The 16,165-nt window shown below is 43.8% G+C and overlaps 1 protein-coding gene across 8 annotated transcripts in view; it reads left to right on the top strand.

The window, feature by feature from the left end:
• ssbp3a (single stranded DNA binding protein 3a) overlaps positions 1 to 16,165 on the top strand; it is a 164,292-nt gene that overhangs the window by 116,944 nt on the left and 31,183 nt on the right. For 4 of the 8 annotated variants that reach the window (XM_080195780.1, XM_080195783.1, XM_080195779.1 and 1 more), the window contains exons 5-6: positions 853 to 942; positions 15,704 to 15,784. In XM_080195780.1, coding sequence (XP_080051906.1) covers positions 853 to 942; positions 15,704 to 15,784 — 171 coding nt within the window. The remainder of the gene's footprint in view (positions 1 to 852; positions 943 to 15,703; positions 15,785 to 16,165) is intronic. The other 4 variants (XM_080195786.1, XM_080195788.1, XM_080195782.1 and 1 more) reach the window with 1 other exon arrangement.

Here is a 16,165-nt window from a genome sequence, read left to right as displayed (position 1 = left end):
TCAATTTCCAGAACAATGTGGAAAGGAACTGTGATGATTTGACAGATTTATTTTTTTGTTTTGAAAGGGGACCACTTGATGGGTTGTATAGACCACAGATGTCCCATGTTTGAACCCTCTTCTATGAGTAGATGAGAAAAATCACTCAGGGCTTCCTTTGTTACTCTCCAGTGACCTCTGCTGGAAAGTTCCCCTACCGACAGGTTTGAGTTCAGTCCTGATGTTCTCAATGGTCAAATAACCATTAGACACTCAACATTCAGATTCAAACACAAGAATGGCTACTTGTGTAAGATGCTTGAGTGAACTGCATTTCAGTAGCATTAGAAACATTCTGGAGAGATAACGGCAAGATTAGAGGATAAGACAAGGAAGGGAGGAGCTTGCAGTTTGCTCTTTTGAATCAAAGAATAATCATGGAAGCCCTGCAGTGCAGAAGGAGGCCATTCGGTCTATCGAGCCTGCATGGCAACAATCCACCCCAGGCTCCAGCCTCTCATATTTATCCCTGCTAATCCCCCTGACACTAAGGAGCAATTTAGCTTGGCTGCTCAACCTTATCCACACATCTTTGGAGTGTGGGAGGAAACCAAAGCACCTGGAGGAAACTCTCACAGGCAAGTGGAGAATGTGCAAACTCCACACAGACAGTGAACCAAGGAGGGAATTGAATGCGGGTCCTGGTGCTGTGAGACAACAGTGCTAACCACTGTGCCACCCAAGTAGTGGTGTCAGGTAAAATCCCACTGAATCTCGCCTTGGTATTTTGGCAGCTAAACCTTCTAGCTGAGGGGACATGAAGCTTACCAATATAAGGGGCTTGAATCTAAATATGCATTTTATTTCTTACAGAGTGCAGCAGCAGCTCCTAGTCCAGTGCTGGGAAACATTCCTCCCAATGATGGGATACCAGGAGGCCCCATTCCTCCAGGCTTCTTTCAGGTACAAATGTTATCACTCTTATTTGAAAATGTTTTGAATGGTTTTTACCAGATTTACAAAAAATGTTTCAATTAGTGCACGTTTCACTGTGAAATTCATTTCCTTAATATTTTGTGCTGTCAGGGTTTTTATTTTGAGGGGGGTGCGGGTGTGCAAGGAGAGGTGGTTAGGGAGATTTGGAATCCCTCCCTATTTACCCCTCTCGTCAGATATTTCTGATCAGTTGTTGTTTCACCTACTCCCAGTGAGATGAGAGGTTCTGCCAATTGACGCTATGCAGAGAAGATGTCAGTTGTATGTTGCTGCACCATTTCATTCCACAGGTTGTGCATCATGGAGCACATTAAAGCAAAGAGTTAAAAGAGTGACAAGCAAACCAAAATTCAACTTCTTTGCTATCAACTGTGTGCACCCAGTGCACATATCCCTGCTTACAGCATTAAAACAGCTGCTTTTCTGTTTTTCCTTTCTGCCCTCGGTTCTATATTGGAGATTCTGAAATATTTGCCTTTCTAAAGATGTGGTCGGATTTAAATGCGCCATCAACCTATAGCTGAATGCAAACTGGTGTCAAGAAGGTCGATATCAGAATCTCATGTTGGGAAAGTGAGTGCCAAACCTGAACCCTTGAATTTCATGGCTTCAGTGTTAACGTGCTGCAGCTTTTGCAACAGAAGGATGTCACTCCTTGTATGGCCAATTTGAAGGGTTTTGAAGCATAAAGTGAAGAAGTATTTGATGGACTGTGTCTGTGTGTGTGCTCATTGTTCAATCCAGCTCAATGTGAGCCAGTTTGATTTTCCACTCTGGAATTGGATATATTGCGTATGGTGAACATAAGATGACTTGTGTGACTCCCATGGCTCCTTCTGCTTATTGAAGTTAGAACATGCACAACTGCATCAACATTGGGTGTGAGAGTATTTCCCTATATTTGCTACTCACTTTGCATGTGCTTCAGTCATCCACAGTTCTCTCCCCCCGCCCCCCTCTGTTGCGCGTGCCCCCCCCCCCCCCTCTGTCGCGTGTGCCCCCCCAAAGTCAGAACTGGTTTAATCACTTTTGCCTTGTATACATACATACGCAATTAGCCACAAGAGGGTCCTAACGCATTCTACCTCCGTAATGAGAAAGTTGCACAATATTGGAGTTCTGTGCATCTTGTATTCATTTCTTTTTCATTTGTTTACAATTCTATTCCTAGCTTTCTTCCTTTGTTGACCCAAACTTTCAAAACTTGCAGGAAGATTTAGACCCATCTTGCCTGAGTTTGAGGAGTACTTTTGCAACAATAACTAATTGATTTTGACCTAGGTCTTCAATGCACGTACTACTTTGGCAGCCCATCTGACTGATGCAGATCTGAACTAGTTTCAGGCTTGACTTTGTTGGAGTAACTTCTACTACTCTTCTCCTATCTCATATATCTTGTTTCATCTGACTTTTTTGATTCTTCCAAACTTCCTCCTTTTTCATGAATCTCTGGTCTACAAACCTAACCTTGCAGCTTCTTAACCAAATATGTGCAAGGATGAAATATTAACGACTCTTTCCGGTAACCATTTATGGTGATGACCTTAACCTTTTGATTCAACTTCAGACTTCCTTTGCTCACTCTACCCTGATCATGATTCTTTCTCTGCCGCTGACTGTGTGCTAAATGTGGTTTCAGCATTGAAAAACTTGCTCTCGGCTGACATCTAAGCAACGATGAACAAAAAAAGTTCCCAATTTGTGATTCAGTGACAACTGATGTTTCTTCCAATTTGTTTCTTGCCTTTTCTTAACCATTTAACAATTTCTGCTGTGCACCCTTCTGGTCCATTGCAAACAGGATGATATGGTGGAACTTCAGAGTATTTCATCCCATTCATTTTCAAGAATTGTGCAAACTTTTTTGAATGAAACTGAGGCCTGTTATTGGATACAGTTTCCTCTAGGAACCAATAAGCAGTGAGCAAACTGCAAATTGTCAAGAGTTTTGTTAGCTGTTGTTCACTTCATCAGCAATCCCTGTAACCTTTTTGAACAGTTATCTAACACCACAAATAACTTTTGCCCTTCAAATTCTGCAAAATCTATTTGTGGCTTCTGCCCCACTCTAGCTGTGATATGGAAATGCTGTTTGTGAACACAAGTCCTCACTCACCTGATGAAGGAGCAGTGCTCCGAAAGCTTGTGCTGCCAAATAAACCTGTTAGACATTAACCTGGTGTTGTGAGACTTCTTACCACACTCTAGCTGTCCATTTCTATGGTTGCAAAGGTATCGATGGTGGGTTATTTTTGACTGCTTGGCATGCCCAGCACTGTTTCATTGTGTCTTCTGTATCCTTATCTCACCCTCACCACCAAAACTTCTCATTTGACTCTTTGTTAAGCTCGTTCCAAGTGTTCATCGTGAAGATCACCTAGCAACTACGATCTGTAGTTTTTCAGGAATTACAATCCGCTGTCTTCCCACATAGTGCAGCCTTTATTAACTGACAGCACACGCTTGCGCATAAAAAAAGGGTGTCATTTCGAAATCCCGAATCGGCATTGGCCAACCACTTGTGATATAGTCATATACTCTTGCCAATACAGGGTCCTGCAAGTTGTTCTACCAATGTCATCTGTGACTGACAATTCGACTGTGCGAAAAAAAAATAGTGGTCAGATTTAGTTCTGCACTGATTTGCTCTACGGCTAAAGTGGATCCTGGAGATTTTGAATTCAAAATAGGCATCAGTGGCTTATGGTTTTGTTTGTGAAATCGCAGCCATGCAAGTATTTGTAAAGTCGCCTTTCTTCAGAAATCGAAGATATTGCTTTACATGCTATCTGAGAATAATTTTACTCACTGGCAATGAGTGTGTGTAAGGCAAATGGCATCTCCACGCTGCCTTCCAATGCGTTAAAGATCACAACACCACCTCCGTATGGAGAAGCATCACATGCTAGCTTAATCTTTTGGGCACATGTAATGTACAAGCATTGCACTGTCTACCAGTTAACTATTACACAAATGGAATGAATTGTCACATTCCTTTGTTTAATTTTCATGAACATCTTTTCTAGAGTTCATTCAATGGATGCAATAACTTTGCCATATTTAGTATAAACTTAACCATAGTAAAGCAGAAAATAGATCTGAGCTTGAAGATATTTTAAGGGTGTGGCATTTTTCCTCATAGTAGTGTGTAACCCAACTTTGTGTGTTCTGTGACCCAGATTTAAAACATTTCGCATTCGTATCTCCATCTGCACTCCAGGCTTTTCCAAATGTGGGAGCACCTTTTTCAACCTTGTTTGGAAGTGAAATGTGTATGTTGTCCCATTCTCTGAGGATCGTGGTCTGCAATAAACTGGTCTTGCATTCCTTTGAACCCTTCCTTCAGCATTGTATCCTTGAACCAGTTGCCAGTTTCACTGAATATCTGAGAATACTTGTTGATCAACATCTCGCAATGTGAATTTTCCTTCAACATGAAAAATCTCATTCCAGTTTAACTTGTGCTGCCAGCCAGTTTCTTTTTAATGAGACTGGTTTCATTCTTCGATGGACAACGATGGACAAATTTTTAAAAATTCTTTACGGGATGTGGGCATTGCTGCCTGGTCCAGCATTTGCTGCCCATCCCGAATCACCCTTGAGAAGGTGGTGGTGAGTCAGCACCCTGAACTGCTGCAGTCCAAGTGGTGTAGGTACGCTATAGTGCTACTTGGGAAGTGATGCTCATTGTATGTGACCAGCATCAATGTGTTTTCAATTGTAGGTATTTTTTCACTGCCATAATTTCACTTTTGTGTGATTTCACCAGCTGATGTTGACAACTTTTCAGGATACTGATGCACCCATGTCAAACTCATATTTAGAAGGGCTTCACCCAATGCTACTTGGAGCACAATGCCTCATCAAGATCTACGAAATGCCCTTGTGCTTCGGATCATATGGCTCCCAACCCACTCATCAGCTTACTGTTAAACAATTTATTTATTTATTAGTGTCACAAGTAGGCTTACATTAACACTGCAATGAAGTCACTGTGAAAATCCCCTAGCCACCACACTCCAGTGCCTGTTCAAGGGAGAATTTAGCGTGTCCAGTGCATCTTACCAGCATGTCATTCAGACTGTGGAAGGAAACAGGAGCATCTGGGGGAATGTATAGATTACGCACAGACAGTGAGTCAAGCCAGGAATCGAACCTGTGTCCCTGGCACTGTGTGGCAGCAGTGCTAACCACTGTGGCACCATGCTGCCCCACCGTATGCATTGCCTGCCGTTTCCTCCAGCAAGTGTTTTTCTCTATTTTCTTGTGACATGCCTTGACAAGGCGACACTCTTCCTTGCAGCTGGAGCACTCTGCCTTTAAAAATGGACAGTTTTTGTGCCCAGTGTTGCCTGAGCACTGGCAACAGGACTTTGTAGAATATTGCTGCTAGTAATTGTGTTCACTGGGGTCTTCTGCTCATTCAGCTGCAGTTTATTTACTTCAGTAGACAACCAGCAGCTCTTGACTCTTGTCCTGAGCCTGAGCCATGTTCCACCGTGCCATGGGCAGTGCTGTTAGCAAGCTATATTGACGCTAACTTGAGCAATGTTGGCAACTTACATCAATTACTTTCACTTTTTAAACTACTCTCAAATCAGTCCTGCAAAGTTCTCTCTTGAAATTCTCCAAAACTGTAATAAATTGACAACTTCAGTGCCCTTGCTGGGCAACTGATTCCTGGTTCCAAACCTATAGCTTTAGGCAAACTCCAATGCCTTGGGTTTTGCAATGCTGCTCAGACTTGTACAAAATGTCCAACACGGTGTATCTTTGGGCTGAGCAGGGGGTGAGTAAATTCTTTAATGTTTAATACATTTTGAAACTGCTCTAGTCAAAAATGTCAAGCTTTTCCTCTTTCCCCAATATCTGACTGACAACTGGATTATCAAAGTCCTTGAGAATATTTTAGCAATGGCAATATCTCTAGTCATTCCAGCAAAAGACTCTCTGTCACAGCTGCCCACTAATACCTGTTGGCACAGCCACTTTTGAAGTCAGCCTACCCACTTGAACAAACAGCCTTGCTTTTATACATTCATGGAATGTGGGCATCGCAGGCCAACTTTTATTGTCTGTCTTTAATTGCCCTTGAGAAGGTGGTGAACTGCTGCCTTGAATTGCTGCAGTCCATGTGGTGTGGGTACGCCCACAGTGCTGTTAGGGAGGGAATTCCTGAGCTTCGACCTGGCGACACTGAAGGAACTGAGATATATTTCCATGTCAGGATGGTGAGTAACTTGGAGGGAAGCTTCCAGGTGGGAGTGTACCTGTGCGTCTTCTACCCTTGTCCTTTAAGATGATAGAGGTCATGGGTTTGGAAGGTGCTGCCGAGGGACCCCAGTGAGTCCCTTGGCACATCTTATTGATGATACATACTGCTGCCACTGTTTGTTGATGATGGAGGAATTGAATATTTATGAAAGGGATAGTAATCAAGTGGGCTGCTTTGTCCTGGATGGTGTCAAACTTCTTGTGTTGTTGGAGCTGCACTATGCAGGCGATTGGAAAGTATTCCATCACACTGCTGACTTGTGCATTGTACTTGGTTGGCAGGTTTTGGGGAGTCAAGAGCTGAAGTCTTCACCACAGGATTCCTTGGCTCTGATCTTTTGTAGCCACAGTATCTATATGGACAGTCCAGTTCAGTTTCTGGTCAATGATAAACCCAGGATGTGGGGAATTCAGTGATGATAATGCCATTGAATGTCATGGGGTAATGGTTAGATCCTCTCTTGTTGGGGATGGTCATTACTGGCATTTGTGTGGCTTGAAAATTACTTGCCACTTGTCAGCTCAAACTTCGCTGTTGTCCAGGTTTTGCTGCATTTGGACTGCTTCAGTATCCGAGGAGACTTGAATGGCGCTGAACTTCACTCCCTAAGACTAAAATTTAAGATTGTTTCTCATTGAAACAAATTTTTCAGTTTCATTTTCTGATTTGCTGGGAGCTTCTCCAACCCAAATTTGTTTGGCTCTGGAATCTACAATCCCACCCTCAGTCACTGGACTATGATATCTTTACAGGACAAAAGCAGTGTGCAATATGAAGTCTAATGTCCAAATGAGAACTGATTTCATGTGGTTTGGCATAAATGATCAGAAGAGGATGCTGATACAGTTTCTCTCGCTCCTGCCCCCTCTCCCTTCTGCCAGGCTCCTCCCCATGCCCTCGTATCCAGCCCCTCCACTGCTTGCCCTCGCCCCTGACCCCTCTGAAATAAGTCTAACCCTTTGACCTAGCTTTTTGTCTCCAATCATAGTATTGCCTTACGAGGCTGTCAAATTTTGTTAATCAACCCTCTGAAGCACCTTGGGACATTATGCTATATAAGGGCAAGTTGTTTTGTCTCACATGTTGTCATCTATCATAGAGATTTTCTGCAGGTCACTAGTTCAGGAGTATTGAGTTTTGGATGAGTAGATGGATTAGTGGGTGAGTCTTGCTGCCTAGTATGACTGAGCTATAAATGTCAGAAGGATTCCTAATTGGATTCTTTATATTGTTAACTATTTTGTGATGAATGGCAGTACAAGTGCTATAAATGATTGCTGCACTTTTACGGTATGGAGAGGACATGTAATGGGAAATTTGCATGTGTAGATGACCGTATGTGATACTTGGCCTCAGCCATTGGGTCCTATCTAGGTGAATTTCAGAGACAGTCGACAACTCCAATGGAGAGCTAAACTGAGACTAACTCCCCTGCACTTTTCCCAGAGCATTACAATTTCTTCCTTTTTCACGTCAAATCTACTTTTGAAAATTGCAATTAGACCTGGCCCCTACCACCCTTTTAGGCAGCGCATTCAAAATCATCATCATGCATTGCTTTAAAAAAAGAAGTCCACCTGATTCTTTTGCCAAATTCCAGGTGCCTTCAGTTACTAACCCTTCTGCAAATAGAAACATCTTCTCCTTATTTACTCTACCAAAACACTTGGTAATTTTGAACGCCTTTTTAAGTCTCCCCTTTTATGCTTTAAAAAGAGGAATCTCAGTTTCTATGATCCTTCCATGTAAAGTCCCTCATTTCTGTTATCCTGGCAAATATTCTGTGCACCCTCACCCGGGCCTAGATATCTTGAGAAAATTAGGAAAATGATTTATGAACAATATTACATCACCTTGTGCAGACTGGGTTAAGTTTTTAAAAGATTCCCCCTCCCCATATTGAAAATTTTAATTAGTCTCTTGTACAGCTTTTAGCTATGTTCTTTATCACGACTGAATGACGTTTGAAGGAATAGATGCTGCTTGTTGTGATAGGCATCATGTCGGAATCTCAGGAGGATTTTATAACAAACACGCAGTCAACTCACTAGAGAGCAGGCTTAATAGGGCCACATAATGGAAAAGGAAAAATGACATTCAGCACAAAGCCAGCAGGCAGATGTGTTAATTATGCAAGCACAGGAAATATGTAAATTGGTATTAATCTCGCTCAGGGTAAAAAAATTCCACTAGTCCCAGACCGGGACCAGCAGAAATTATTCCTCAAACTTTAAACCAGTGGGTGTACAAGGAAAAAAATGAAACTAGAGAAGGAATAGACTGTTCTGTAGTATCCAAATTAGATTCAAAGCATTGTGCCATATCATGGGCAGTATTATTATTCTAATTGACGACACTCCAAAGCCACTTACTTTGTGTAAGGCACTTCAAGACATCATGAGTTCACGAGAGGCACTATACAAATGCAAAATGTTTCACTAATTCTTAAGAGTTGTAAGAACATAAGAAATAGGAGCAGGAGTAGGCCATCTAGCCCTTCGAGCCTGCCCCGCCATTCAATAAGATCATGGCTGATCTGTCGTGGCTCAGTTCCACATTCCCGCCCTCTCCCCATAACCCTTAATCCCCTCTCTTATCAAAAACCCATCAACCCGCGTCTTAAAAATATTTAGTGAGGTAGCCTCCACCACTTCAACGGGCAGAGAATTCCAGAGATTCACCACCCTTTGAGTGAAGAAGTTCCTCCTCAACTCCGTTCTAAACCGCTTCCCCCCTTTATCTTGAGGCTGTGCCCCCTAGTCCTACTATCCTTTTCTGAGCGGGAAGAGTCTCTCCACCTCTATCCTATCCATCCCATTCATCATCATATACGTCTCAATGAGATCTCCCCTCATTCTTCTAAACTCTAATGCGTACAAGCCTAGTTTATTCAGCCTCTCCTCATAGCTCAACCCCCTCAACTCCGGAATCAGCCTAGTAAACCACCTCTGCACTCCCTCCAAGGCCAAAATATCCTTGCGTAAGTACGGCGCCCAAAACTGCACACAGTACTCCAGCTGTGGCCTCACCAATGCCCTATACAGCCACAGCAAGACCTCCCTACTTTTATATTCAATCCCCCTCGCTATGAAGGCCAGCATCCCATTTGCCTTCCTGACCACCTGCTGCACCTGCAAGCTGGGTTTTTGCGACTCATGCACAAGGACCCCGAGGTCCCTCTGCACCGTTGCCTGCTGCAGTTTTTCTCCCCGTAAGTAATGGTCCTTCCTACCATTCTTCCTACCAAAGTGGACCACCTCACACTTGCCAACATTAAATTCCATTTGCCATTTCCTGGCCCATTCGCCCAGCCTATCTAGATCCTTCTGCAGACTCTCCACACCCTCCGCACAATTTGCCGTTCCCCCAATCTTGGTGTCATCAGCAAATTTCGACACTCTACACTCGGTTCCCTCCTCCAGATCATCTATATAAATGGTAAAAAGCTGAGGCCCCAGCACCGACCCCTGGGCACTCCACTAGTCACCATCCGCCAATCCGAATAGCACCCGTTGACCCCCACTCTCTGCCTCCTATTTGACAACCAATCCTCTATCCACGCTAACACCCTACCCCCAACTCCATGTCCCTCGACCATCTGCAGTAACCTCTTGTGAGGCACTTTGTCAAACGCCTTCTGAAAATCTAGAAAGACCACATCCACCGGCTCTCCTCTATCCACCGCCCTAGACACCACCTCATAGAACTCCAGTAAATTTGAATAATTTTGTATTGGCTTAAATATGAATTTTTGATACCATATTTGTCTCCCAAGACTAGACGAATTTGGGGATGGTGTTGTTTGGTATTAATGTCGAGGAGGAAGGTAAAGAGGATGGTTTCACATTGCAATCTCTGTCTTTAGCTGGTTAATACGAGGTATCTTTTCTTAGAGAGGGAAAATTTAGTTGTCTCATTCAGCCACTACTAGATACTTTCCGAAATGGAGTGTGGAAGGGCTTGTGGGTGACTGAGAAAAGAGTTTTTTTTTGATAAATGGCTTCTTTTTCATTTTAACTCATGCCAAACAAACAACGTCATTTTAGTTTCTCCTGCCTCTCAAGGTGCTGACTCAAGCTGGAGTATTATTCCACAGGTACAGGTGGTTCCTATGTATGAACTTGGGTGAAAAATATTGGCAAGTAATTCTGCAAGGAGAGGATATAGTAAGCCATGCCCATTTTTCTCTCTAATATAATTAAACATCTTAATTCTGCACACTTTCCATTATAAGTTCCTGTGTCAATATTTATAATGGAAACTGCTTGCGCAAGCTGATTGTGTAAACTTGTCTCATTGCAATTTCATCCTCCTACCAGTGGAGATGCTGCAACACTATCAGATGTAGTTAATACATGCAAAGTTTACATAGGTCATTCCCATTATAACCCCACACACATGAATTTATACTTGAATTTTTTTTGAAAGGACAATGTGTAAATTTGAAAGGAAGATTGAACTAGTTGTGATTGTCCTGTTTCAATTTTCTGCTACCTTAGTGTAATTCTTCATTTTGAAACTGTGCAGCATCTCAAAGCAGATTGACAAGTGTAGACTCTCATTCTAGCCATAGTGATTGGATATGATAAAGATTAAGCACCCTGCTGACTTAACCATCACCTGTGTCCCAGTGGCACATGGGCTAATTGTTGTACTGATAATAGCTTAGCGATAACTTTGGCGGGACCAAGGAAGGAATCTGGGATATTTCAAATGTGATGATACACAACAGCACAGTGGGCAGTGCATTCACTCACCGAATCAATATGGACTTTGAATTGGTGTTTCTTTTCCAGAAATTGATCTTTATTAATTTATGAGCACCAAAATCTGGCTGTTATGTGCACTTGTGACTCAGTTCCTCAGTACTTCGGAACTCTGGAATTTGCACTGTTCACTCCTCATTTGATGGCACTGTTGGCAGTTGAGATTCTATCTGATACAAACACTCTTTGTTTGCATCAGATAGCAACAGGAGAGGGATCCCTTGCACTCTTGAGGTCAATTGCAGCCTCACAAACATTGAACTGTTATGGTGCTGGCTTTCCAGATTTTCAAAATAGATGTGATTGCTTTCTCTCGCTCGCTCTCTCGTCTGGAAGAGAACTCCTTATGAATCAAAGACTTATCACATGTTTGTGGTATAGTTTTTCATTTATAATTCATGGAAGATTTATCTGTTCTGCTGTAGATTGGAAACTTTTAGGCTGCAGCAATCAGGTTTTCTTTTCTATGAAAACTAGCCATGTAGAGTTCGAACCTGCACTGATGAAATGGAAAGTTGCTCATAAATCAATGTCCAGTGCTGTGTTTGCTATGCATCAGCAGTTAGTCTGCAGCATGTTGAATAACAAAGCAGTAAGGCTCATGTGTCAACAGTGCCCCCTACTGTTTTTATAGTGCACTACTAAAAAGTGAACAATAGATACATTATCTAAATTTGTGCAGATGCAAATAGGCATTTGCACCAAACTGGATGCAGGTGGGATTTTGGAATGATTTCTTCAGAATGAGGTGTTAGGTGCAATACTTGGTGGCATACACATTGTGTGCACCTGAGGAAGGATCATTGGATCTACTTGACTTATTCAGTTGTTACCTCATCAAGAGTTATTTGTTCCCCTGCCACGTGCACATGCTTGCACTTTTTATTAATGCGACTGCTGTGTGTGCGCGCGCCCCTGTGTGTGTGCGCGCGCCCCTGTGTGTGTGCGCGCGCCCCTGTGTGTGTGCGCGCGCCCCTGTGTGTGTGCGCGCGCCCCTGTGTGTGTGCGCGCGCCCCTGTGTGTGTGCGCGCGCCCCTGTGTGTGTGCGCGCGCCCCTGTGTGTGTGCGCGCGCCCCTGTGTGTGTGCGCGCGCCCCTGTGTGTGTGCGCGCGCCCCTGTGTGTGTGCGCGCGCCCCTGTGTGTGTGCGCGCGCCCCTGTGTGTGTGCGCGCGCCCCTGTGTGTGTGCGCGCGCCCCTGTGTGTGTGCGCGCGCCCCTGTGTGTGTGCGCGCGCGCCCCTGTGTGTGTGCGCGCGCCCCTGTGTGTGTGCGCGCGCGCCCCTGTGTGTGTGCGCGCGCGCCCCTGTGTGTGTGCGCGCGCGCCCCTGTGTGTGTGCGCGCGCGCCCCTGTGTGTGTGCGCGCGCGCCCCTGTGTGTGTGCGCGCGCGCCCCTGTGTGTGTGCGCGCGCGCCCCTGTGTGTGTGCGCGCGCGCCCCTGTGTGTGTGCGCGCGCGCCCCTGTGTGTGTGCGCGCGCGCCCCTGTGTGTGTGCGCGCGCGCCCCTGTGTGTGTGCGCGCGCGCCCCTGTGTGTGTGCGCGCGCGCCCCTGTGTGTGTGCGCGCGCGCCCCTGTGTGTGTGCGCGCGCGCCCCTGTGTGTGTGCGCGCGCGCCCCTGTGTGTGTGCGCGCGCGCCCCTGTGTGTGTGCGCGCGCGCCCCTGTGTGTGTGCGCGCGCGCCCCTGTGTGTGTGCGCGCGCGCCCCTGTGTGTGTGCGCGCGCGCCCGCCCGCGCCCCCCCCCCCCCCCCCCCCCCCATGTGGGGTTTGCAGTTGCTGCAAAATGCGTTTCTGTACCAGAGCACATAGGTCTAGAATACGCTAATGCTGGTAATTGCTATCAGTGGCCCTGATTTGAAACTGCTTGGACAGAATTTCTACAGGAGGGCACACTGCAATTCTATTTAATAATTAAAATATGATAAAATCACCATACACAATTCCACAATGCTTTGTCCATATCTGATTATTTTAAGACACTCACACTTTCCACTATAGAGTACTATTTGAACATGAACAGGATCTGTAATTGATAAGTGATTTTTATGTAGTATAAAGCTGTCTTTGATTTGATTATGCTTAGGGGCACTCGCCTCTGACCGTAGACCGTACGTTTACTATAACACACTATGAAGATGACACCAATTGTTAACATTGAATTATTACTGCAAGTACAGGGCTAAGTGTGCATTGTGTTGTTCGTTGGATAGTATGTGAACTCCATTGTCTATGCTGATGGTGTGTGTGTGTGTGTTCAAGGATGTATGTATATTGTGTTGCATGTTGAGTTCTATATGTTGTGCCGTGCGACCCAGCTACTGCATGGGCCAGATTGTGCTGTACTTTGTTTGAAATTAGACTGCGAGCTGATTTCAAAATGGTGTGAGGTTACGTGACCAGTTCCAGCTATCCTTCCCATCCATCACTTGTCCTGAATTAAAATGCCTTTAAACAAATTTCTGACCACACTGACCCACATTTCTAGATTCAAAATTGGCGTATTAGCTTAATTTGTAAAAACATGGAGAAGGTTTTTTTTAAAGAAACAAATTGGCTTTAATTTATGAACTCTTTGACTATTTCTGTAATATGAAACCAATTGCATTCCTTTGAAAATCTGCTTGTCTCACATGCATCCTGTTACTCAGTTGCTGTAAGAATATTGAGGTGCTGTGCACAGTATGTTTAAACACAGTGTCTCTTGGGAGGCTGGGAGGAAGTGGACAGCCATGGTTTTTGAAAATGCTTTTGTCTTGTAGACAGCCGAGCCTTCCCACCCTTGCGTAGTGATTTGGCTGGAGGATGTGATATTTGTTGAAGTGTTTACATCGATGCTGCATCTGCAGTTACATTATCCAGAAAAGTATCTGTCAGAAGCATTAGTGCAAGAGGTTGCAGTAACCGTGAGGTCTTGATTCACTTTTCAGAAATTGCTGCCAATTGGGAGGCTTTGCAAGGTTTTGGATTTGAGTGTCTTAACAATTTCAATTTGCAGAAGATGCATTATTGTTACAATAGTTCTTGAAGAAAGCTCTAAGTTTATCAGAGCAGCTAGATTATTAACCCTTACAATAGCATGTTGTCTGGGAGCATAGAGATTCTGTTGACAAGGGAAATTTATTTGTAATCTAAATGTCTTGGGGAGTGTAAGGAACAGAAGTGTTCTGTTTGAGCTTTGAAGTGGAATACGTTTCATGTAAAATAGTGTTTTTTCTTTAACAGCTCAAACATTTCTGTCCTGGTGAAATGATGGCTTAGATTAATATAATCAACTTTTTACATTGGATTTCTACTTTTGAGTCTTCAATTCACATCACCAGCTCCCATTTTGTGGAAATTCTTCTCCACCTTCTGTCCATTCAGAGAGTGGGCATCCTTCCATTACACTGGGATAGGTGAGATTGTTACTTTGAATAAAGAATCAATTTCTCAAATGGCTCAGTGAGTAAATGCACCGACTCTCATGTTAGTGAGGTTGAGGCACACAGTTCAGGAAAATACCAGCTTCTAGTCCAGGTCTCCGCTGGCTTAGTTGAACTCTGGTAGTTGTAATGTTAGAATAGCAACACTGGTTTTGGTAAAGGGACAGAAATCAGGCATATGCTTCCAATTGTTGTACAGGGACTCTTGTTGGAAAATGTGTACAGAACAGCACTGGGTTTTCCTGCCCAGTTCTGAGGTTGAATACTATGTTAGGTTTATGAGAGGTGCTCTTGCTTCATGGAATTGTGTCTCAGGAGAAGTCTGTACCTTCAGGAGAGATAAGAAGAAAATGTTTCCTGTGGGCAGCTAATTATCGGAGTACTCCTGACTAACATAACTTGAAGTGGTACAGTTTTAATGTGATTGTTGAAAGTGATGGAAGTCTGCAACCAGTGACTGCTCCCATTTTCTCAGTTTGACTTTTCACCCTCCAATTTAAATTAGTTGACCTTCCAGAATTAAATCTGCTCTTAAAGAGAATGTGGTGGAACATGTTTAATTTTGATTATGCATAAGCTGAAAGCAAACTGGGTTTAGTTGACAAGGTGAAGTGTGTTCTCTGAGAAAGATTATCATTTTTTCCCTTCCCTTCCATTTTACCAAGTTGAAGATCCCAGAATTTTTAGAATTGCCAGAGAGTACAGTGACTTATTAGGAAACTGCTTCTTGTAAGTCTAGAAATGGAAGTGGTTGGCTCAGTCTCAAACTAATTGGTCCAAAAGCTTTATTTACTGTGTTTCACCATGAATCTTTTAATGAAATGATGAGATGTAAATTTTGTAGTGTGTTCCGTTCTCACCAACACAAAAGAACTACAGGTGCAAATGCATTCCAGCTTCATTAACTTCCACTCCCTTTTAATTTGCGTAATTTCATTTTCTCTCTTGCTCGTTGCTGTTAATTAGGGCATCCTCTAATCAGTACTATTTATCACAGTGGTACTCATGTTTGGTAAAGCTGCTTTGCAGAAATGCTAAATGGCTAATTAATGTCTGTTAATTAAGAAAATTGCTCGTGGTAACAAACTACATTGTCGCTGGCAGCAGCCTAGAGACTAACACTTGTTGAAAGCACAAACATGGCAGGTCTGCAACAGCTGTTATACTTCTTAAAAAGAATCTTTTTTTGAGTGGCTCCGCAGTTTTCTGAGCAGCCTGCAACTTGATGCACTGACGCTGTAACCCCCCCTCCTCTGCTCTCTAACCTCTCGCAGGGACCCCCAGGTTCTCAGCCCTCGCCACATACACAGCCGCCTCCTCACAATCCTAACAACATGATGGGACCCCACAATCAGGTAATGAGCTGGTGCAATTGCTTGGGTTCTTTAATTCAGAAGGGGCAAGAGTTACTACATTTGACTAATGATTTGACTTTGCTTGCTGTTGTCTTATATGCTAGACTCTTGATCAGGTTGTCCTCAGAAGTGAAACTTCCATTTAGGGTTCTTTTAAATTAGATGGATTTTATTTGTGCTTCTGTCAACTCACAGGTCATGCATTTTTTTTAATGTTCAGGTTTTCTTCCCCACAGCTCCCATGCCCTCTGCTAAAGGCATGCTAGGTGAGGTTCCGTTATGTTGGCTACCTGTTGATAATGTGCTCAAATGGCTATTCTGATTCTTGTTGAATGTGAGGAGGTTGTTTGCCCTAGAAGGCATCATAACCAAGTCCAGTTC

The sequence above is a fragment of the Carcharhinus amblyrhynchos genome, chromosome 9 (genome assembly GCF_965287045.1).
Source record: "Carcharhinus amblyrhynchos chromosome 9, sCarAmb.v2.hapA, whole genome shotgun sequence".
Lineage (NCBI taxonomy): Eukaryota > Metazoa > Chordata > Chondrichthyes > Carcharhiniformes > Carcharhinidae > Carcharhinus > Carcharhinus amblyrhynchos.
The sequence above is the reverse complement of the archived record's forward strand: the minus strand, read 5'-3'. Positions and strand labels throughout refer to the sequence as shown.